This window comes from Lissotriton helveticus, chromosome 7 (assembly GCF_964261635.1).
Source record: "Lissotriton helveticus chromosome 7, aLisHel1.1, whole genome shotgun sequence".
NCBI classification, from domain to species: domain Eukaryota; kingdom Metazoa; phylum Chordata; class Amphibia; order Caudata; family Salamandridae; genus Lissotriton; species Lissotriton helveticus.
Window position 1 is genome coordinate 562,218,103 of NC_136068.1, and position 25,531 is coordinate 562,243,633.

A 25,531-nucleotide genomic window follows, 5' to 3' on the forward strand; every position below is an offset into this window, starting at 1 on the left:
CTCAGGGCGAGAGAGTTTATACCAACTCTTATGAACTTGTCAGACAGTACTAAAATGTCAAGTTCTGTAAACAATTCGTTTTGCATCATGCTTTGTGGATGTGAATCAAGAGCGGCAGTGGTAGATTTTCATGCTGTGGCTTATTGCTATACTGCGGGCGTGTGAAAACGTGTGGGCAGTTCGGGCGGCGCGTGTGGAGCATGCTACTGGATGGCAGGTTACCTAAATGGAGGCTTAATGTGGCCGTATTCCAGGATAGGCTCGGTCAGACTTTAATTTGGATTCTCTATGGAGAAAAACGGTTTGCGGTGTGAGCTTGGTGAACATAACGTTATTTTTAAGAAACAGCCGTGGTGAATGAGACATAGGAATAATTACCGGGTAGCGAGGCACACTGTTGCCCCGGCAAGGATCAAAAGAAGAGCCCAATGGCTCGTGTGAAGGTTCGCTCAATGGCGTCTATAAGAGAGATAATAGCAACATGGAATCAGAAAAATGAGGGAAATAAATGCATATGGGTTCCTGATACTAGCGTGGGACAGGAAATGAGGAAGGTACACTTACTTGTTTGCCTTAGAGACCGAGCAGCAGTGGCAATCGACCGGCGAGTAACTGGTCTGTGCTGAAGGCTATTAAGCCTCGTGGTGCGTGGAAATGGAGAAGGGACTAACCATAGTGCAGAGGTGTTTCAAGTGCCGGTAATCATGGTGGCCATTTTGGAGTGGCTAAAGTGGTAAATAATAAAGCTGGTGCTCGTGGTGACGCTTCAAGGGGAGCGAGCCGCAAATGATATTTTTGGGGCACAAATTACAGATCAACGGTCATGTATTAAAATTAAAACATTGGTGCTGGGTTCAGAGCGACGCGAAATCTTTTGGATCTTGAATTAAAGCAATGTAATTAAGCACTACAATAAAGAAGTCCAGTCTTCCTGGCGATTGAGCCCATATCTAATGCTATCACATTTCAAAATCCAACGAAGTTCCTCTTTGTTGAGCAAATTTGCAATGTCTGCCCCTCTGGGGGGTCGTTTAATCATTGTCACCACTGTCCAGAGAATGTCCTTTTCAGTGTGGCCCATTTCGGCAAAATGTTCAACCAAGGGTGCATTCGGTGTTTGACATCGGATCCTGCTGCGGTGTTGTCCTATTCTCAGTTTCACCTTTTGGCTTGTTTGGCCTATATAGATAAGCATGCAGGGCATAAGTTAGCATACACCAGATTGGTAAAATTACAGTTTGAAAAACATTTCCGTGCATATTTTATGGTCTTATATTAAAAAAACTGGCCTTCAATTGTAAAATCACAGCAGACACAATTCCCACATTTTTTGTGTCCTGTAAGTGGGGGAAGGTTCCATGCATCATTTAAAGTTGTTTTTAATTGTTGGTGAGGAAGAGCTGCCCTCACCAAATGATCTTTAATATTTCTTGCCCTTTTAAAGGCGAACATGGGGCGTTCTATTGTTAATGTGCCGGCATTCAGCACCGACCAATGTTTAAGCACACTCTTTCTGATCTGATTAGACACTGGCGAGAAAGTGGTGACACAAATTAATTTTTCTTCGTCTGTTTTTTGTCTGGGCTCTAGGAGGTTTTCTCGTGGGTAGTACCAGGCCCTTTTCAAAGAGCGGCGCACAAGTTTACGAGGGTAGCCTCTGTTTCTAAGTTTCTTACTGAGTATCTTTGCCTCAGTAAAATAGTCTTCCTTAAAATAACAGTTGCGTCTAATGCGCAGAAACTGCGAGAATGGTAAAGAGTCTCGCAGCGCTCGTGGATGGTTGCTGTTGTAGGCCAACAAAGTATTGCGCTCAATGGGCTTGCGATGCAATGAGGTCGTGAGACGACCCTCAGAGTGTTTAATTACTAAGTCCAGAAAGGGGATTGATTCCTTGTTGGAGGACAGGGTATACTTCAGACCTCCACTGTTATTCAACCAATGTTGAAAACCAACAAGGTTGTCTGCGGATTCATTCCACACCAAAAAAATGTCATCGATATACCTTTTCCAAAGGCAGATGCCATTCAGAAAAGGGTTCGATGTATTCAGAATGCTGCTAGTCTCTAGATGGTCCATGTACAATATGGCCAGGTTTGGGGCAAAAATAGCTCCCATGGAGGTACCCCTAACCTGGCCATAGAACTGTCCATCAAAAAGGAAAAAGTTTTTGGTTAAACAAATTTCCAACAATTGGAGGATAAATATAGATGGAACATTGTGGGGGCGCATACGTGTTTCTAGAACCTTTTCAATCACACGTAGAGATTCAAATTGCGGGATGTTAGTGTATAATGACTCCACATCCAGCGTACACATAGTGCTGGATGTGGGATCAAACGGGTAATCTTCTATAAGATTTATCATTGCCATACTGTCCCTGATATAACAGATTGTATCAGAGACAAATGGTTTAATGAAAAAATCTATATAGTGCCCGAGTGGCTCAAGCACTGAGCCACAGCCCGAAACAATGGGGCGACCTGGGGGAGATGTGGGATTCTTATGGATCTTGGGTAAACCGTATATAACCGGTGTCCTTGGAGATTTTGTATTAAGAAACTCATACTCTTTTTTTGACAGGAAGCCTAATTCGCAGGCTTCTGTAGTTACTTTGTTAATCAGTTCCTGAATTTCACTGGTGGGGTTGCGAGGCAGTTTGCAATAATGGTCCCTGTTGTTTAGTTGGCGTTGGATTTCACTTTTGTAGATTTCAATGTCCTGAATTACAATTCCGCCCCCTTTATCCGCGGGTTTTATCACCAAGGACTGATTAGTTTTGAGGGTGGTTATAGCGTTTTTCTCCTCTAGGGAGATATTGTAAGGCACGAAGGATCTTTTCGTTTCTAGAGTGGTTAGGTCTTTGAGAACAAGTCTTTCAAAAGTTAATATCTCCGGTGGAATCATACCAGCTGAGGGGCTAAATTTAGATGGTGGCTTGAAAGGAGTATTGGGAGACTTGGGTAAGGCAGGGTTAAGAATGAAAAAACTTTTTAGCCTGATTTTTCTGAAAAACCTTAGGAGTTCGGTTTGTATGTCCTGAAAATTAGGACGTACTGTTGGGACAAATGAGAGACCCTTACTCAGCAGTGAGATTTCATTGCTTGATAAGTTATGATCTGTGAGATTGAAAATAGGGAGGAGACCGCTTTCTAGTATATTAGTGTTGTTACTGGAGGTTTGATCAGGGGTCGCTACCACCGGTAGTGCTGGCGGCGTGTGAATCGCTCTCCGTGGGGGTTCGATGGTTTGGACCATGGTTGTTGTTGTTTGCCCCTGCCTCTTGGTTGGCCCCGCCCTCCTTCTAAAAAATTCCGGTTGGAAGGTCCCGGGCTGTCACTTTGATCGGACTGTCCCGAGGAGTCAGCGGAAGAGGTGTGACTGTCCCGAGGAGAACGGAAGAGGTGTGGCGCCGCGGCCAGGGCGACTGACTCCGGAATCTGGGGACCACGGTTCGATCCCCGGCTCCGGCGGCAGGTCAGCCCAGCACCATGTGACTCTGGGCAATAGCTCGCTTAATCTTCCCGACGGCCCCCCAGCGCCTAGAGACCCTTACGGGTGATTGTGCGCTTTACAAATGTGGACTTTAACTGTCAGTGAATCCTACTTGTTGCTGTCTCTTGTTGTATCTTCCCCAAGGTCTCTGGTTTGGGGGACCGTTGTACGGACGATTGGTATAGAAATCTTCAGCTAGATATGGGTAAGCTCTTTCTTCACTGAAATTCTTTGTCTTTCTTAACTTTGATTGTTTTTTTGTTTAACTCTATTTTATGGAAGTCTTCAATAGTTTTGTTGATTTGCTTGAGGAGTTTATTGGATTCAGAGCTGGTGTTGGCGTCTTTTATCTGTTTTTCTAGGTCAGTTATTTCAATATTTAATGTTTGAAGTTCTTCGGTAGCAATATCAACACCTAGCACCATCCAATGCCTAGAGCAGGTGGTGCTAATGTAGCTAAAGCCGTTTAGGTATTTAGGGTTGTTGGTGAAGACCCCTGGTACGTTACGTACCTGTAAACCTAGGGGGATGGTATTTGATCTAAGGTAGTCTGTAAGTAATCTAATCATTAAGGTTAGGCGTACTTCTTTTTTCTTTAGTTTTTCTAAATCAGCTGTAAGTGAAGTACTGGGCCCTGTTAATGTTTCTGTTGAATCTGAGAGGAGGGAGGGACCTCCTAAAATTTTGTTAATGTATTCCAAATTATATAAAGGTGGGTGAGGGTCAGACATGCCTAAGAAGAAGGACCAGTGAGGAAAAATATAAAGTGACCCTAACGAGGGTTGGGAAGGGGAGAACCCACCTGAGAGAAAGGGGGCTAGGATTGGCTAAATCCCTTGCAATCCTGCGATTGCGCTAAATATTTTTACACACAAACAAGGGAACCCAGAAGGTATAGTATAGGGACCTTGGGTAGTAGCATATTTTACAAGACAGTGGTCCCTATTTTTGGAAAACAGATAGTCTGTGAGGACAGACAAAACAATTTTCATGCACTTGATAGGTGAAATGACTTTTGTCCAGCCGGACAAGAATGTTTTATTTTAAATTTGATTTAGAACGGTAATTATTATTAAAAATTCTTTTTTTTTAAAAGCCTGAATCCAGTGGCACAGTGAGCAAGGGACCCACGTCTGGGCATACCCATCCCACTTAGGGTGAAAAGTGCTACACAAACAAATGATGGATGGAATGCTGAATAAATCAAACATTCACCCCCAGTCAAGAGATCTGGGTTAAATCCATCGTTCTTTTGCTCACCATGCCACCCCAGTTTAGACCCAGCCATATGCAAATCATACAAATGATGGACGGAGTGCTGAATAAATCAAACATTCACCCCCTGGATCTAAACTGGGGTGGCATGGTGAGCAAAAGAATGATGGATTTAACCCAGATCTCTTGACTGGGGGTGAATGTATGATTTATTCAGCACTCCGTCCTTCATATGTTTGAGTAGCACCAGATTCAGTGGCAGGTTCCAAGCCATGACCAATCAGGGACATGCGCTCTTCTACAGAGGTGCAGATTAACTCCTCACCTTTCGCCCATGGGCAGAGATGGCTCTAAAAATACATTGTTGCACTGTCATGCAGTGATTGGGTAAAGCATTACTTTCCCTGCAGGAAATGATTAAGATTTTGTAACTTGTCTTAGACATTTATTCTTGTTTTTTTAAAAACAGGCCTTGTATAGAAAAATTATTTTTTTATTGTGTGGCACGTATGCTGGTCTACACCATCTGGCAGGCAAGGTAAAAGAGACATAGCAGTGAACCAAATATCCTTTTAATTCCCTGTCCGGTAGCATCCCCTCCAGGCAGTATCACGTAACAGACATGCCAACTAAAAAAAAAAAAATTAACCGTGTGAGGCGGGGCAAGTCCTTTGAGGGGGCGGAACCTAAAACAGAGAAGTACCTATGGGGCACCTTTTCTTTCTCGCCCCCACTAAACCCCATCCTGCCCCCGACACCAAAAAAGAGCTTGCTTAGACTGGTGTCGGTGTCCTGGGGTGTTTTCACACCTTAATAGACATTGGCTGTTCAAAGCCTTGAAAGAAGAGCTCTGGAAATCCACTGTTTGTGATTGTTTTCAATCTCCACTGTGTAATATCGACTCCTCGCTGTGTGATTCATGAAAGGAGCTAATATTATGTGACAGAGCACCACTGTGTGAGTTGTCCGATCTTCATGTAATTCTTAAAGAACGTGACTCCTGATATTGTCTCTAACAATTATTAGAACATTGGACTGTTGGGAGCTCCATTGAAGACAATGGAGTGCTCTAGGCTTCCAATGGCGGGTAAAAGCCTGGAGCTTCAACATTCCAATGTTTGTCGTTCACAGCTGTTCCTGTGAAAAAAGGACTGGAGCCAGAGGGAAATTTTAGTCCCCTTGGGCCCCATGAGGCCTTTGTTTTATTTGTTAGAACATTCTGCCCTCTAGTGGCGGAATGTTCTAATAGCCTTATAGCCCTTCCTAGCTGGGCTATACCTGCATTAATGTCCAGCGCCCTTGCTAACGGCTTATGCATTTGATGTAGGTCTTTAACGCTGGTGCGGGCCTTTAATGGCCAGTATACTATAAGGCTATATTAGAACATTGGAATATTGGGCGCTCCATTGAAGACAATGAAGTTGCTCAGAGCTAATAATATCTGGTATAAGCCTTCTGCTCCGACATTTCAATGTTTGTCTTTCTGTTCCTCCCTTTTTAATTTAAAACATTATACCCTCAGTAGGTGGAATGTTCTATTAGCCTTATAGCCCTTCTGCCTCAAGCTGTACCATTTATTAAAGGGCCTCTCTCTTGTTATAGGCAGGCACCTCAGGAGTATAATTCTGGTTCAAGACCATTAACAACTGGTATATGCCTCGGCAACTAGCTGTTGGGCTATAATATAGTTCTACATTTTGTATTGTTGACCCCATGTTGGAATGTCCAACTTCTCTTGAATCCATTGTGCCCCGTATGCTGGAATCCAGCTGTGATTTGCAGAAATTAAAGACATCAGGGACACGTTATTTCTTTGAATTTTGTCACCAAAACTGTCAAGCAAGGTTGTCACAGTGGATAACATACAGCCCCTTTTTGCTCCAGAGTCATGGAGATCTTGTCTAGATTTATCAACTCCCATATTCGGTACAGCCGTAATCTGTAATTGGGAGTTTCCCCTATTCCCCATTGGGCTAGAATCACTTGCTTGATATCACAGAATAGCATTTGTATTTAAGTCCTGCTTACATCTTAGACACTGTCAAACAATAGGAGACCTATGGTGCATAGTCTACACCCACCTTGCAGCGCTTCTCTCCATGTGAATTGTTTTCCTAGAGTAAGACGTTTCTCCGATTTACAGAACACGGGATATTTTCCTCCGTTTCGAACTGAAGAAGAGTTTTGAATTCCTGTATGTGCTAATAATCGAATTTTAAGAAGCATTGACAAAGCTAAGGGGTCTGTCTTAATGGGTATGTGCTTTGAAATGGCTGAACGTGAATGTGTGATGTGTTTGGATAACGCGTACAGGCATGTGTATAAATGCATTTAATAGATTCAGAGGCGGACAGTCTGACAACATGCAAAGGCATACACCGTTGCGGGTGTTGAATAAATGAGTGGATAGATGTTAGTCTAGATGTATTCATGACGACTGTGGCTGTATAAAACTGGTTGGGTTGGTAGGTGGATGGATGTGGCTGTAGCAGGACAGATGTACAGCCAGATTGGCGCACGTATTTGTGTGTGGATGAATGACTGTCCCTGGGTAGAGGGATGTATCATTAGAGGTGGTGGATGGATGAATGCTTCAATCTTCAATATGTTTGTTTATGGATGAATGCTTGGATGCATCCGCTTAGGTAGATTAATATCTGTGAATGGAAAACCAATTAGCTCAGTGCATTGGTAGGTGACTGTGAGAAGATGGGTGAATGGGTGGTTACATGTGTGCTTGGCAGTGGCGGCTGCCACAAACAAAGGGTGGTGGAGCTGGTGAAGGGAACGGGGGAGGGGTCGCTTCATGATATAATAATTTTTTTTTAAAGAACTTACCTGGAGCCGCCTGCTGCCTCCCACGTTGCTTTGCGTCTCCTCTTCCTGATCCCAGCAGCCCCTGGGACAGACCCGATCCAATCACCGTGCTGCAGAGCAGCGCCGGGTTTGGCCTGAGCAGGCTGGAAAGACGTTCCGCTCAGGTCAGGGAGTCTGTGGGGTTAATCCAGCCCGGCTGCTCAATGAAGCTGGGCTGGAGAAACCTAACTGCGCATGTGTGTTTTAGTCGGCCTGAGACACATATGCACACTTAGGGCGTGCATATAGCCCTACTCTTCCCCAGCCATGCCTTGGCCCCTCCCCTCCCTACAGCGCTGGCTCAGAGCCGGCAATGAAAAATAAAGCAATGCTAGAACATTGTTTTATTTTTCATCTGCTGGCTTTGGGCCAGGAGCGGTACAAAAGGGGGTGGTGATGGACGGAGCATCTGAACCAATCAAACACTCACACCCAGTTAAAAGATCAGGGTTTGATCCATCACCGTTCTTTAGCCCACTCTGCCACCCCAGTTCAGACATGGCTATATGCAAATCAGTCTGACCCTGTGCCTCATGGGAACAGTCCAGCCCGACTGCCAAGCCATGCATTCCCTGGACCGGAAACAAGCTTCCGAGGACCGGTTTCTGGCATTCCAGCCGTCTTCAGCCCGGCTTGCTTGAATCCAGTGGCAAAGTGAGCAAGGGACTCACGTCTGAGCATACCCTGCCACACTTATGGCGGCCAAAAGCGGTACAAAAGGGGGTGGTGATGGACGGAGCATCTGAACCAATCAAACACTCACACCCAGTCAAAAGATCTGGGTTTGATCCATCACCGTTCTTTAGCCCACTCTGCCACCCCAGTTAAGACTTGGCTATATGCAAAGCAGTCTGACCCTGTGCCTCATGGGAACAGTCCAGCATATAGCTCTCCTCTTTCCCCCCCCCCCCCCATGCCTTGGCCCCTCCCCTCCCTACAGCGCTGGCTCAGAGCCGGCAATGAAAAATAAAGCAATGCTAGAACATGGTTTTATTTTTCATCTGCTGGCTTTGGGCCAGGAAGTGGGGCGACGCTCCACTGCCATTGCGGAGGAGTTGCCACTAGTGCTTGGCAGAGAGTGGATGAATATAAGTTCCCACCTCCATGTAAAGTAAGTATACTTGTAAAGCGCACTGTTACTCCATCTCGGAGTGTCCTGGCGCTGTATACCGCTGGGGAACCCGTCCTGGCTTTCCCTGTGAGATGGTCCCTCCTGGGCACCTCCAAGGTGAAGCCAGGCATCCCCGGCGCTGATGGGGCCGTTGTGGAGATTAAGCAAGCTATTGCCCAGAGTTACAGAGTGGGACCCATGGTTAGCGTAGGCACCTCGGCGAGAATTATCGAGTCCGCGGACATTGACCCAAGACCCTGCAGCGTCCGGAATTGAACCCTGGTCCCGGGCTGATCTCTGCTTCAGGGTCTGCCGCTTCTAACCAGTGAGCCACACTTCCAAATCCATGTCATCAAATACCTCTTGGTGTTCTATTATCCTTCAGTTAATTCTCATTGTAATCTACATCTTTGAGGTTCTTTCCATTGATGTTTTAAAATTGTTTGCAAATTGCTGAGGCGTTTCTCAATGCAAAGGCCTGCTAATTTACTGATGACAACTGTCTCTATAAACTTTTGAGGAATATCATGAGGTTACAGAAATATAGGTTCAGCAGAGTAACAATACCAACAGTAAAATAAATAAATATTTAAAGAAAGCAAACCTCTATTGAAAAAACATTCGCAAATTTTAACATGTTGAGACGTACTAATAAGCTTCTGTTAGGAGCATCCAAACCTTCTTTACTTGGGACTTAAATAGACCTTGGACGTTTTGTCTAAAGAGAAACACGCTAAAGACCCTCAAAATGATTTACAACACAAACCCATTGCTAGGTGGACAAGTATATTGATCCAGAAGGTGTGCTTTACGCAGGTTGATTTTTAATAATCTTATCCCTTGTTTATTTTCTGTACTGACATTTGTGCCCTTCTGTACCACTATTTCGCCAGGAGATGAGAGAAGATAACAATGCAATCCACAAAATGATTTCAGGTCCCTGTTTGTTTGCTAGATTATAATAAGTATCATAACACATGGGTATACTTTTGTATTGCATGTACGGTACTTTGCAATGTAAACAAACAAGCTCTCCATTTTAGAAGGCTATCTTGGGATTGTTAAACATTTTTTTAACTCTACATTATTAATTTTTTCCTGGAAGTGCACCCTATCAGATGGGATCTTTCATGAACTAATTAAGTATTCTTATCCTCCTACGTCATAACTGCAATGCTTCAATAGAAGTGGCAGCCTCGCGCCAGGTACTTTTTTCAGCAGTACCCGAAGACCCTGCACAAGTTTGGTTGAAGTGTTGGAAAGGCAAAATGGACATCAGAGTCCTATGTTGCAGCGGGGGCTGGCAACGTCCATTCCACCCTTTTTCCTACTTACTCATAGAGGACAAGTGCATGATGGGCGAAGCCAAAGAGAAATAATTGTAATAAGGAGCGCCACAGAAGACAGAAGGAGGGAGGGCGTCAAGGAATTCAATGGAGCGGTTATTTCAATGCGAAGAAACATTACCACAGGTAAGTTGCTCTCTAGTAGATATTCGCTCCTGTATTAACTACTCCTAGAGCAACTGAACGGAGGAGGCTTGAGGATACCAGTGGAAACCTTCATAAAGCTCTGAGAAACCGCCCTACACAAGGGGGGATTGTGTTTTGCCCTGGACATTCTGTCAATAATGCAAGGCAAATTGGAGCAAACTCAACCAGTACAGCACACAACAAGGTGAAGGTGGCAGCCTCCCCTCTCACAAGGTGGGCATGGAAAACCTTAGAGCACGTTTTACCGGCCAGTTTATAGCAATACTCGACTCACGAAGTAATCCATCTAGATCTGAATTGACACCTCTTAGCTTTCCCTTTAGAGGAGCCATCAAAAGTTGCAAAAAGATTGTCATCTGCTTAGAGACCCCTGAGGGTCATATATAACAAGTCTTTCTTCTTCCTAAAAGAGATGAAGAACAGGGAAGAAATCTGATGAAGTCATAACCTGCAAGGGGTGAAATTTCGATAAGACCTTAGACTAGATGGATGGCTTCTCTTGCATAGTTAGTTTGTACTTTCAGAAGCTATAAGAGCATTCACTTTTTCCACATCCTAGTTGAGGCGTCCGCCAGCAAAAAGATTGTTTTTCATGTCAGAAACTTGAGAGGCCAAGCATGCAAGGGTTCTAGCAAATATCTCATTAGGAAAATGCATACCACATTTAGGGCTAGATGTACGAACATTAGTAATAGCGGTTACCAAATAGCAATCTTTTGCAAATCGCTATTTGGTCATCAGTATTACTAATGTACTAAAGCGACATCTGGCCCTGATTGCCAAAATAGTGATTCGTAGTGGGTCGCAAATAGACTTGTCTCATGAATATTAATGAGTTGGGTCACAATATGTTCTTCCAGTAGGATTCACTACGATCACAGGGATGGTAGCCTACTGGGGTCTGCAGACCATCGTATCTGTAATTGCTTTTAAATAAAGCTGTAAAGGTACCCCTTCCCGTTTGCAAAAGTGTTATTACCAACTTTTAATTGGTGGTAAAGTGCAAATGTTTTGTGACCGTATTTCAGTTGCAAAACAGTAGTACATAGCATTCAGATTCCCTATTTAGAAAGGATACCTTGAACACACCCCTTCCAAATAGCGATTCTTTCTTTGGTATTTGCACATTACAAAAAGCATTTTTGTGGTCGTATTGGCCCAATTCAGAAAAAATACTTCGTACATCTAGCCCTTATATCTTTCTAGGACTAGGGTACTATGAAGTGTACTGGTGGATACTTTTTCTGCAACCCCTTAAAGGAACCTTGCAACCACTGGAAGCTTGAGGAGGAACTCTTGATCCGGGGTTAAAATGCAAGACTATAGGACCACCAAATACCAACCAGAAGGTAGCCATTTTAATCCTTTCTCCTCCAGAGATGCCATAAATGGTAGGATGTACACAATTCAAGACTGAATTGAAGTTAATACCAGGTGGCAAAAAGTAATTATCTGCTAGAATAAACTCCTTATAGAAAACATCTGAACACAGGAGCACATCAAGAATTTTTGCTCGAGTGGCCCGTACCACAGAGAACTACCGATATAGATACTCAAACCCATACGACAGATGGTGGACAACATGTCCTACTGGGCATAACGCAAGGTGGGTGTGAACTTATTGGGGATTTGTACCCAGGGGAGACCTTCATATAATTTGCAGAGGCTTGTGCCACATTTATGTTGGGTCCCGGTCACTTCCTGCACTATGCCGGATTATTGGATACGACTATGGCCCATGGTTGACCCAGAGATCACCTGACTTGGACCGTTGGCACAAAGACGTTCAGGAATGGCCCTTAGCAGAAGAGTCCCATATGAAACTTAGTAGACAAGATGACAAACTCCATGAAGATCTTCCAACTTGGAGGGGCCTCTGTGGCACCTTCCTCAACCCGGGTCCACTGTGGCGTCCAGAGAGTGAGAGAGAATAACGAGACGATTAGGGGGTTCGAGATGCACATGGGGTGGGGGATGGTGAAACGCCATAGAAGTTCATACCTTATGTTTGGGTTTCTGCAAATTGTTTGCCTGTCGTTTTACTGTTCCAATGTAGATCTGAATCGTACCCGATGTGCTGTATGCCTTGTACCCCGATTTCTGCTGTTTATATGTTTGGAAATTTGTATGGGAGAAAAAAAAGAATCTCTGCCGACAATTCGTATGAGAAAAACAAACAAGTGATGTATGGGATGCTTGCATTAATCTCAGCCACTCATAATTACTTGGGACGCATTCCATTCCATTGTGTGTGCGCACAACATGGCACCTCAGACAGGAATCAGCTATATGCAGGATATCATATCTGAGCAACAAGATAAGCAACCTTAGACTGGATTTGGCTGTTCAGGCCTGATTACTAATGTATAGCTGGAGTTCTATGGCATAGTGAGCACATGACCCACGTCTGGGAATACCTGTTGCACTTCGTGCATTGCATTGAGGAAAACAAAAATGTGGTGGGTGAGATACTTGAATTACTCTCAGCCGCTTGTAATTTATCAGGCTGCTTTCCAGTAAAGAGTGCTTTTACCCACCATGCCTTCACAAACAGGAAGTAGCCATATCTAAATCAGCTGGGCTCTTGCGGCTGGACTAGGGCCAAGACTGATTTGCATGTGGCAAGTCTCTGTCAAGAGTGGCGTAATGGGCAAAAACCATGATGGTGTTGAAATAGGCCCCCAAACGATTGCCAGCGGCTGAGATTAATTCAAGCATTCCTTCCCTCCATCACCGTATTGTTTGCATCAGTGGACACTCTTAATTGTGGCAGGTATGCGCAGAGATGGGTTCTGAGCTCACTGTGACAGGACTCAAGCTACACCTCACTGATGAGAACTAAGCAAGTTGGTGTGGGGCTACTTGTGTTCTCATCTGTAGGGGCACTGGCCTGGCCGTTCTAGCTGGGCTGTGCCTATTTGAGCAGGACCAAGTCTGATGAGCCTGAGGCAGGTCTCTGAGTGGTCCATGTTGCTGTAGTGGGTAAAAAACGGAGGTCTGGAATGTGACCTGAATGATTACCAGTTTGTAGCTGGCAACTCATATAGGTCATAGGCCAACGTCTTACCTCCCAGGTTTGAAGGTGTAACAGGACTACCTTCAAATGCAGCATCTATGTCTCACTCTGCAATAAATCTGAAAGTGAGTTGGCCAGGGTGGCTCCTAGCTCAAAAGCACGAGGCCTCAAAAGCAAAGGCTTCTCGCCCAGCCCAGTGCAATCGGAATAACATGCGTTGCGCTATCTGATCTGTCCAGTCTGTTGGAGGTCCTGTCAGGATGCACTGTCAGCAAAGTATTGGCGTTCAGCTCTGCAAATGATGTCTTAACAACCAAGCTTACTTTGGATGGATGAGTAGAAAGAAAAGTGGTCTCAAAAGCAGTTCACTTTAGTTTCCTTGGGGGCTGCCTATGACACAGTCAATATCTATAACATAAGGGGGGTTTCGTCCTTAGCAAACCAGGTATGGACGAATGACCATACTGCTTTATGAAACAAAGAAGTACCTGGTTTGTGTATTTCACCGCTTTTTATTTTGTGCAGGAAAAGAAACAATGACCATAAGGTTCATATGTTCAGTGTATACCATTTAATTTTTTTTTCCAGACATATAGAATATACATTTGATCTTCTTGGCTGAGCATCAATACATCTAACATCCACCAAAAATAATTTTTGATCAAATGCAAATCAAATTGATCATGCAATGTGGTAATATTATACAGTGAAAAAATAATACAAAAAACATGTAGAATTCATCCAATTACTTCTGAAGGAAATACACCAGCTGACACATTTTAATGAACACAAGAACTCTATTCGCCTAACAATAGGTGATTTTAAGGAGTTCCTTAGGTACATGGGCAATTCTTCTTCACTCCCTATCGGGTGCGTAAACCTTTCTACAGCCTAATTTTGGAGCATAGAGCTGATTAAACGCCATATGTGGCAAATATATTGAAAAGGCCGACGAGTTTCTAATCCCTGTGATGACTTGCGGGATTATCATCAGGGCACTGGGGCACGGTGTAACCTGAAGGTCATGAATTCGCTTCACACTGGTTAGTATGGGTGATGCCTCTTCCAGGTAGGATCTAACATTTTTGAACCAACGAATTGGAGGACGCCTGGTGCTCGCTGTCAATTATATGGTTATTGTGGCTTCCAGCTACTTTGTTTTCTTTTACCTCGATTAATGAGCACTGAAAAGTGTGTTCGAATACTTGTAAGCTTTACATCCCGCTGTTTGTTTTGGTATAAGCAGTGGTCAATTTCAAGCGCGATCCATCACAACAATTTAGGAGATTGTTGTGATGGATCGCCCTTGAAATTGTTACTAAAACTTGCTTCTTTAAAACACATACCGTTCAATCAACTGGACGACATAGTAACACTATATTCAATTTCCGTAGAACGATCAACACGTTTATCAAATGCATAAAAGCGCAAGTGCAGAAAAACTTTAATAAGATATACAATTCGGTTTGACACTTACGGACTAAGAAGCATATACAGTACTATCAAGTGAATTACAATAGCATTTAGGTACTATTTTCCTTTCCTATAAGGGCAGTCCACTAATTCACGATGTATGTAAAAGTTCGAAGAAGCATTGGGAAAGCATGCAATTCAAGCAGAAATTAGCAGCACAATACATAGTTAGGTATGCATAGATCCACATAGGTGATCTGGTTAATTGAAACCTAACATAGAGGGCAACTCTCTCAGGCGGGGCCATGCAGCCCATAGAAATGACGCTACGGAATTAACAACATACACATCATCCGGCCTAATACAGAGCGCCAATGCTGGGTTGACATGTCTAATGTCATAAATTTAAAAGAGGAGATGGGGCCATCGCCTTCATGCAGGATCGTATTTATTACAGAACAAAATAAAATGGGTTAAGTTATCTATCCCACCAAAGCTACAGTGACAGTGGTCCGATCCAGCCGCAAGCAGTTTTCTTTGTTGTTTCTTGTCATAATACAGTTATCGTATCCAAACCAGATTGTTATATTGCCTTCAAACAGTGTCAGCGCGTTCCCAATTTATTACGATAACAACCCATATATTGCTATACCAGGTAGTTTTCCGAATTAGAAATACGGCTGTCAACTTAACTAAGAACAATTACCCACTTTTCCCCCTCCCCCCCCCACCCATGTTCTGGCCCATCATGTCAGTTGTCTAGTACGTCAGTTGCCCATACATAAAGTTGCGTAGTGCTCTGATTTGTGCGGGTATATATAACTCCCATTCGCTCTGGTACATCAGTCTGTTGTATCTCGACTAGCAATTTACTGTGTAGCTGGAGTGGCAGTATGAGGATTGAGGTCTATAGTTTTAAAGCTCTCCAGCATGGTATCCCACTCCATGGATATCTGGTGTTTGCACAGCCCCCGATCCTCTTTCCGCCTGATTGCTGCGCTTTCTGCACCACCCCATCGCATTACCTCACCGTGCCAATTACCATATCGCAGGAGGTCTCATTGACTTCCACCTCATAGTTCTAGACCGTATTGCTAGTATAAGAGCGAGATCTAGAAAGCGAAGTCGGACTTTCTGGGAACCTTTGTGTTTACAGAGCCCAAATAGGCACTCTTCTATGGTGTCTGCAACCTGCAAGTATGTGACTCCCCCATAGCACCACATACCTTCCCCCAAAATCCTCTAAGGTGCGGACAGGCCCATAACATGTGTATGAGATCCGCCTCTTCCATCTTACAGCGAGGACAGCAATGTTGTGTGTTTGGAAACATTCGGTGTAGTCGGCGTGGGGTTAAATAGGGTGCCCCATAGGCACTTATTTGTCAACACCGGCCCTTATGATTGTCTACCTCATGGTGCCACTGTTTGTCTAATTTAGCTCAGTGACTAAAGGGGCACTACAGGGTGGATCCTGGGACCTCACTCTTTGGCCTCAATTGACCCATTTTAAGTGCAGGTTCTTTGAGTTTCTGAACATTGAAAAAGACTAATTTCATCCTAACCTTTAAGTTGAGATTACTTCTGTTTCAAATACTTAGCAATGATAAAGAAAATTGGTCCACTGATTCATTTGGGTGGTGGATTTGTTGGTGAGATTTGGTCTGCTTCAAACCTCACGCTCTCCAACAGTGATCCTGTGTACTGAGCTGTCTGACAACTTCCAGAAATATGGTTGATGACAGTTGCAGTTGTGTAGAAACCTTTTCTTTGAGTTACATGTGACCGGGAACGACTTGGGAATTGGGAGACTTTCTCTTGTCCCTAAGCAAACTGGTGAGATTTGTATCTGAGGTCCAGAGGATGTGACTCAGCCCCAGAAGGTGCTACATGCTTTAGTTTGCTTTGATGATCTATATATTTACTGTTCTGTTGATCAATGGATAAAACACAAGTCTATGTGATTTCTACAATATAGCTCTGGCTGGAAAGTGAAAGAAAATCTATGAAAATAATCAATTATGGACCAATCTCCGTATTCTAATGGGGGTCCAAATAATGGCAAAATGATTTAATAAGGAAGTTCAGACAAATCTCGAGTCACAATGTTAACTTTATTGTTCCCAATCGGGGGTTCATCCCACACATTGGCTGGAAAACTCTTTAGCCATCGTTGAAGAAGGCTCCTTGACCATGCCAATGCTTTACAACTTTCTAGCTCACTACGACACCTGGGTTATAGAGCATAAAGTGCATGTCTGCAGTATCAAAGCAGACTTTGGAATTATTGTATTTCCTGATAAATGGAAAGAGGGTGGGATACTTTTAAATTAATTGTCAATGGAGTACCTCAGTGTGATCTGTTAAGTTTTGCAACACGTCAAGGTTGGCAGCAGTTAAAACAGTAAATAGCCCGCACGTTAGTAGTAACAGAAGCAGGGCCTTGATGGTCAGACCAAAGCATCTGCTGTCCAAACAGCAGCTTGTAGTGGACTGAACATGTTGTGAATGTCTAATATTGACATATCTATGTTTCAATCATTTGTATTGGCGTAGGTATGTAACAGTTACACTATTTTGACCTCTTTACAGGGTAAATAAAAACTCCACATCAGTACAAGTCCTGTAACCCTAACCATGGGGAAACCGTCCCCCACATTCAAGATTTGCACCTAAAGCAATGGTCTTCTCTATATAATGTTAGAGCATCCAGATGGTCAAGTTTCAACTCTGTACCCTGCATTACATTTCTCCTACTCCAATATGGCTCTAGCAGTTTCTTCCTCTTTATTCAGTCTAGTAGGTTGTTACAGCAAGGAAATATTTTCTGACTTCTCTTTTCATGCCATATAAAGCTTTTTTGGCCCCACACTAACTGGAGGATCCTCTGCTCTTAGAGCCTCGCATCCTTCCGCTAGGGTACAGCTTGCCTTGTGTGGGCTCGTCCTTCTGTCAATCTCAGGTTGACCTACAGCCTCCACGTGAGTCTCTATTTTATTTTTTATTTTTGCTGAGTAATTGAGGAGCACCAACTCCGACCTGCAAACTCACACGGTGCCACTGTGTGTCGCACAATTTCGGCTGCCTTCACACAGTCATTCAGGGAGGAGCCGAAATCACACGGTGACAGGCAAACCTAGCTGGAACCCACTGCACAGAGTGGCTTTCCTGCTTGTTTTCGGAGGCTGTAAGCGGCTGATTTTTATTTTGAAAACACCCCAGGACATCGACCACGCCCTCAGTGACTCTTTGGTTTGGGAGGGGAGGCGAGGGGGTTGGTGGAGGCTTATTTTGGGGTGAGGAGTGTGAGGGATTGGTGGAGGACAGAAAGCCTCTAGCTAGCTCTTGGCATGAAGCCCTACCCGCTCTTCATGTGGAGACATTTTTTTATAAGTTGGCTGGTATGCCAACCCCTTGCAGTGTTCGCTACTGTTATGCAACCGGTCAGCATCGCTTATGACCATACCCAACACACCTTATAAATCTGTCTGCCAAGGAAGAGGGTAATCCCAGAACGCTCTTCACCCCCTCCAGACATGAACCAATGGCTCAAATTTCTATTGTTAATGTGCTTTTATTTGCACAATCCTTATACTCATTAAGATGTTGCATGTAAAAGTCCACCAACCCCCATATGGTCCTCTTGGGTACCCACCCTGATCTCCACTTTTCCCAGATACTGGTTCCAGCCTGCCACTTTCTAAAAACGCCTTTTTTTTCTTTCATTCGACTCACTTGATATATCCCTTGATCATATCTGTCCCCTGGTGTATGTCCTTACATGGCTATCAATGACTTCTTCAGTGCCCTTTCTCTGTTCATGTATTTGTGTATCTCTTGAGTAAGTGTCTATGTGCAAAACTATATAATCTTTAAAAAAAGGGGCATCTATCGCTCCAGCGAACGTATGGGAAAAGTTGTGTAAACCGAGCCTGACTATGGGAAAATAGTCACCTGTTTGAAAAGGTAATGCGACTAATAATAATTAAATCATGCCTCCTAGTCATATAAGTAATCTTTTAAATATGACATTGTTATCTAACCATAAAATTAAACTCAATGTGTTAATTAGTGATTCTAACCTAGATCTTTATGTGCTGACTGAAACCTGGACCCATGATGCTTCAGGGCCTGATATTATGTACACCATTCCGGTGGTTGTAATGTACTGCATAAAGATAGGAAACATCAAGTGGGAGGGTGACCCTGATTTACAGAGAATAACTAAACGTCACTGACAATAGTTTCGAAATCAGTGAATATGTTGACGAACTGATGGTATGTAGACTAAAATTACCCACCTGCAGCTATTTTTATCTTTGGATACTTTACTGTCCTGATACCCTGCTACTATTTTTCTAAACTGCCTGAAATTGTCTGTAATCTTGTAAATAACTGCAGTAAAGATATTTTGTTTGGTGACCTTAATCTATGATTTAGACTATTCTCATACCAATCAAACTTTACACTTTAAAAAATATTTGTCTCAGTTGGGTTTTCACGCAACTTGTAAACCAGTCTACCTGTAAAAGTGGTCATTACATCAACCTATTTTCAATACTTCAAATGTATTTAAGTTTCAGTCTTCACCTCCTGTAAATTGGTGGAATCATTTTGTTATAAATTTTAACTTTCTGGTATTTGCTTAATGTAAAAATCGCTAGGTGGTAATAAATCCAATCCCCTTGCTTTGCTGAAGGAAAACATTTACCGAGGCATGGTCAAATCTGCCTGGCACACAAAAACTAAAAAGCTTTACCCTGTATTTTAGCCAATACCTCTGACGAAACTGTACCTTTAAATCAGCAGGGTTCCTGATGTCGGAGAAAACTCAACATATCTGCAAGTTTCTGGTTCAAACCGAAGAAACACTTGTTTAATCAAACCTTTGAGCCAATGTTAGGACTCTCACACTCTGCCTCACCTCTCCGTCCTAGCACCCTAAACAGGCATCTTTCCCATCAGATGTCCCCACTACAGAAACTAGAGCACGCTGCTCCTAGAACACCGATATATTGAACCTTCCAATGGTGATCGGGCCAAGAAGTTTCTCCATTCCCGACTCCACTTTCACCCCATGTCTCTGCTCCACTGGAGCACCCCAGGACCACTTCCACATCAGCCCAGTGAAGTCCCTCTCAGGAGGACCTTGGTCCCATGGGATCACTGATAATGAGTCTAGAAAGGAATGAAGTCCAGGAGCCATGAGAATGGTGTCCACCTTCGACTGCTGACTCCGTTCCCTCCAGTTCGAACATATCTAAAGAACAGAATGTTCTTTAAAGTCCACACCTTCTGTAAGATCATCCGACAGAAGGATCTGAAGCAAATCATTATACCTAACATTTTTAAAAGAATTATTCTCATTGCCTTCCACGGACGAATCTTGATACTTTCTGTATAGTCGACTATTTAAATACAGAACATTTCCTTAAATATATTCATTGAAATTTAACCCAGATTCCCCAGGGATATTGTTTTTTTCTCTTCTCATACATCTCCTTCCGATGCTCGAAATACCTAATGTTTATATCCAATGTGTTCACCCTCGTTCTCTGTGTTAAATAATTATTTTGTCCTTTTCCTCAGGTCAATGCCCCAGCTCTGACGAGTGCATTCGCCCCGGAGACCAAACCTTGGATAAAGCTGGGTGAAATTCTGGGCACCCTGATCAGGACCAGCGCCTCACTGGAGACTCCAGAGATTGCAGTAATAACCCTGGGTGAGCATCGAAAAGTGTCTACCCTCAAATCCATATTTTATGTGCATAATGAAACCAACTAGAAAGGATTAAATTGGGCATTTTGGTCATCTGCCATTTATGTGAGGAAATGACCATTTGTGAGTGCAAAATCCCCTGACCCAGAATCCTGTGAACTGAGTTTTGCCTTTTGCTCCCCCTGAAATTCGGAAAGTATGATAACATTTCTGTGTGAATAAATCTGCTTTCTGGGGTGGATTCTGATTCACCTGTAAATTTGGTGAACACCAACACGCTAGCAGGGTTATAGGTCGTCACCAAACTTAAACATGTAGTTTCTCACTAGGAACACTCTTCTAGCTTTACTCCTGTCAAAAACTTGGGCAAAAATGCCTAGTTACTGTGGAAAGAGGGGAGGGGGGGGCAGCCCTAAAATGTGTAAAGGCACAGGGGAAGGTGGAAATATTTAACCCCTGTAGAAACAAGAACATTTTTTTAAATTGGAAACACCCTTTTGCATTTCACAAACTCCCAGCAAAAAGGGTACCTAAAATTTAGGTGATCTGATTAAATGTCTTTCTTCCCACAAGCATTAGTGAGGGGAAATGCATTTTTAGGGAGAAATAATGCCTGAGATGGACAAAGTGGGCACTGCTCCCCCCAAATGAGAGGCAACCGGGCACTAACCTGGCCTAATAGATCAGTTGAAAGTAAACACTTACTTTATCCCAGCAAGTGGAGCTGAAGTTAGGGTGTTTGATGCTACTTCCTAAATTCGCTCATAGTGAAAGGTTCACGTCTTGTAAAACCTAAGAATTTCATTGATTATTGTATTGCAAGGGTAGATCCCCTTCTGTACCAAAAATAAATTGCCTTGATTGTACAGGTAAGCAACAGCTGTTTTGGGCCTGAAGAAGGTATTCTAAATTTGTCAGAGTGGGGCAATATCCTTCACTTAATAAGAGTCGATCACTCCTTCAAACGACAGATGTGCCCCTCTATCAACAAATCTGTATGTCTCTGTTTATCAAGCACATACACATAGATGTAGATATTTTAGCACGACTCAAGATCGTCTTGCTTCTCCTTGTAAGGATTGACAATTATGGGCAGTAGAATGGATTCCTGGGCCACTCTGCATGTCATTGGATGGGTGTACCTGAAGTCTCTGCCAAAGAGATTTACTGCTCCTAGCTCATGCAAGCAGACCGAATGGATAAGCAAACCCCATGGAATGCCTAACCCCAAAAAAGGCAAGCACCAAAGGCAGACAGTCACCCCTCCATCCTGAAAGGTAGCCATCACTACACTGCACTAGGGCACACAATTTCATTGATTACATTGTCACAAATCGTGGTGAACACCAAGGTGTTGCAGGTGGATAACTACTTTCTTTTCTAGAATCATACCTATAAATAGACAATGTCTAATTGGAAGAAAATTAAGGAAATCCTTGACATGAAAATAAGGTGCCTAAAGAGGTGGGAATATCTACGACTTTGTTGAAGGGACGCAGTAAAAGGATTTGGAATAATAACCAAGCCCAAGGTTGATCTATCTTTCAGCACATACCAGAAACTGCATCAAAAAATAGGTCTTCCCCAATCCTCAAAACTGGCTGCAGATGCAGCGTTGAACCCCATGCAATGAGTGTAAAGAGTCCGGTTAAAAATATTATCTTGCCTAATTACTGATATTTTCTGAGTTTACAAATTATTTATCTGAGTAAACTTAACACCTCCTTAATGATTAATCTGTTGTAGAAGACCTAAATTACAACTTGAAAAACTCGTGTTTTTTTAAAGCCTCGGGGGAGGCCTGAGACTGGAGAAATAAAACAACTTTTCTTTCTTTGGAGCTGAAGCAGGGCTAGGCAGTAACTGTAAAGGATTATCAGAGAGAAGAAAAGATTGTGAAGGCAGTCATCTGCAGTTCGAGTCTTATAGAGAATTTGCTGCCACTGGTCAAAACATCTAGCCACCCAACTAGAAGACCCCAAAACAGGATGCTTCTTGGTTACCTTGTCTAAGGTCTAATCTGATCCTACAGACGCTTTGTAGCTGGCAGGATAATTGACATATTAAAAGTGGATGGTCGCCTGGATATGCCCCAAAGACAAGATCAGAGAAGTTAGGATTGCCCAAGTGGTTCCGTTACCCAAATATCATGACCTGCAGTTCGCCATATGAACTGAAAGACGACTGTTAGTAGAAAGCCCCGCACACAGAGCGCATCGGGTAGGGGCCGAAGAACACGGCAAGGACATGCATCTCTATTCTGAAAAGAGAAAATTATTTCAGAGTCTGTCTTTTTGTAATTACAGCGACCACAGTGAGAAAAATTCATGCATTTGCTTCCAGCAGTTGGCATTGGCCGCTTGCTGTGTCGCGCCCTTGGTACTCTACTTGGTCCTCAAACCGGAGCACGTGCCCTCCCCATCTTCCTGGTACATCGGGAGGGCAAGGCTTCTTTCCTTGGTTGTGCGAGAGTTTGATGAAAAAAACATGATGGAGTGCTTTTATGAATCTCAGCCACTGGCAACTACTCTCACCCACATTCAATTTCATCATTTATTTCCTCGCTCTGCTTGCATTTGGTAGTCTGTAATATGTAATGGGTCTCTATTGATGTGACGGTGTGGAATTCAGGGCCCCCTTTTTGATGAATACATTCAGAATGTGAAAAATAATTGTATTTTCCGGACATTGTTTTATAGTAATGTTGTTATTGGTTGGCCTCGCCACACACTGGCTATAAAATGTACCTGCTAATCAGTTGTCGCCATTATATTTTCTATATGTTGGAATTTTTAAATAAGTGCAGTACTTCTCGTCTCTGATAGTGAAGGTGTATCTAAAAAACACTTTTTAAATTGAAATTGATTTCTAATGAAGTGTTGTTTGATAACAAATGTGGTGTGGTTATTCTTATGTATTTGCATTATAGGAGAGAGCTTGAGGCAGGCTGGGAATTACCTCACCGCCGCTGTGACGGTCGGTCTTCTGAGTGGGGCAGCGAAGCAAGATATAAACTTGGTCAATGCTGGGCTGTACGCGAAGGAGGCCGGGTTGAAGGTACGCACTGATGACTGAGTGAGAGGCATGGTCAAGCTTGTGCAATGGTGAATGAGGAACAAAAGATACCTCCTTTGGAGTGCAAGAATACTACCGGGTCCTATTTGTTGAGGGATGACCTATTTGCGGACTTCCTATGATTTCTGCTCGATTTCAGGAAACCCTGTATGAGATGTGAATGTTGTTCTTTTGATTTCCAGCTCATAATTCCTTGGTAGGGCATCCAGTGACAAACTAGTGACATTGTAAATAGCCTTTTTAAATGCTTATCTACAATATGTTGGGATAGTAAACAGTTGTACTAAATTTGTGGAACATGGGGTTCTGCTCATTTGACACAATTTTACTATTTAGAGAAAAGTAGTGTCACCACATCAAGAAATGCAGCAATTCCTCTTCTCCGTGGAACACAGTTGTACCTTTTAGCACCAACAAAAAGCGGGTGCTATTTGTGCATCTTTAAATTTTTTCAAGATATGCACAAATACAGTTTCTACATGTTTTCCCCACTGAACTGTAAAATTGAGGAAAATCATCTTTTCTGGTATCAGTAGCAGACTTATGAAGTCATGGTCTTAGTGTATACTAAATTAGGGCCATCTTGGCTATTATTCAAGATTTTTTGTGCCTTGATACAAAATTTTAGTTTCTATTTTTTCGGGGGAAACCATGTGATTATCGTACTTTTTAGTGACGTTTATGAATAGTTTCTTGACTAAGCAGTATGACTGGAAATATTTGAGTTATTTTAAAAGGCTCTTCTTGGTGTATACCATAGTATGTCATCATCTACAAATAAAGCTTCTGCACCAATTGTTTTTAATCTGGAGATGGACACGTACACCTGCTGCAAATACAGGTTTTTTCGTTTTCCTGCCTTCCTCATTATTTTGCTGAGTGTTTGTTTTGCTTTGCCCACAATCTTACAGTGCAGCACAAGGGCAGAATCCATTGATCTTCTTAGCAGAAAATATGTATTATTACTGAATTAAGGTCCGAGTTGTGGAGGTCTACTGCATCACAGGTAGTTGGTAGATCCACAATTCAATGACAAAATGTGCTGGATGAATCTTACTTGATTCGGAAAGGGTCCCAGCTTTAAACATGAGATAGACATTGCCAAGATTGGATCCTGTTAAGGAGAAGATTCCTGGAGGTTTTGACCAGTGCATTTAGCCAAGAGACTAGCTTATCGTTATCTACCTACTCGTCTTTTTCTCTTTTCCTTAAGAGCCTTTTCTGTTGTATTCCAAGGTGAGGGATTCAGACAGTTGTAATCAATGTTTTTTTTTATGCGACTCTGCCCTGTGCTTCCTCTCTGGATCTCAAGTGCCTCAAACACGTTCATAGAATTGAAATCCATATTGCTAGCACACCACAAGGGCGATTAAACTTTTTTGTTGATGTAGGTGGTTTGCATGCGCTGCATATTCATTCTTGTGGCTAGGTTCAAGAACTCTGGTGTCTTGGAAACATCAGATGTGATCCAGCTCATAGTTAGATAGCTACATTAAATCAGTGGTTAAAACGTTATAAATAAATAAATAAGACCTGGTCAGCTTTTGATAACCCCTTTCTGATGTGAAGTACACCCCTGGATCCCTGTGATGGGTGGAGCTGCTTGTAGCCTGTGGAGCGGTCGAAGTTTGATGGAGCTGAATGCTGTTCACGGCACTGGAGTCCATGCAGAATTCACTGGGGGATCAGTGAAGGAGTGAATGGTAACTGGCGGTGCAGTGGACACTGGAACGTAGTGTGTGTGATCAGTCCAGCAGTGAGAGTGTTAGTGGATCACTGCAATCAGAGGAGTTGTGTTCAATTCAGTAAGCTTTCTGAGATGCATGGGCCGTGGAGAAACTGTGTGTGTATGCAGTCTGTGGGCATTAGTAGAACTATGTGCACATTACTTAATCTGCTGGCATCAAAAGGGTTGTGTTCATTTGTGAACCTTAGAGTATCCGGGATACTGTGTTTGCATCAGTGAGGCCACTTGCTGTAGCGGAAGTCTGTACCTTAGTGTGGTTGTGCGCATGATTGTGGTTGGTTATGTCTACTGTGTATCAGTGGAATTTTGTATTTATAGTTGGAGTTGTGTACATTAGTGGGGCTATGTGGTGTACCATCCTGTAGGTCTGTACTGTTTGACATGTGTGATGCTGTTAT

The 25,531-nt window shown here is 43.1% G+C and overlaps 1 protein-coding gene across 1 annotated transcript in view; it reads left to right on the forward strand.

Annotated features, from left to right (window-relative positions):
- Nucleotides 1-25,531, forward strand: part of PHGDH (phosphoglycerate dehydrogenase) — a 175,411-nt gene that overhangs the window by 143,976 nt on the left and 5,904 nt on the right. Inside the window, exons 9-10 of the mRNA XM_078652629.1 lie at nucleotides 20,183-20,315; nucleotides 23,241-23,368. Coding sequence (XP_078508755.1) covers nucleotides 20,183-20,315; nucleotides 23,241-23,368 — 261 coding nt within the window. The remainder of the gene's footprint in view (nucleotides 1-20,182; nucleotides 20,316-23,240; nucleotides 23,369-25,531) is intronic.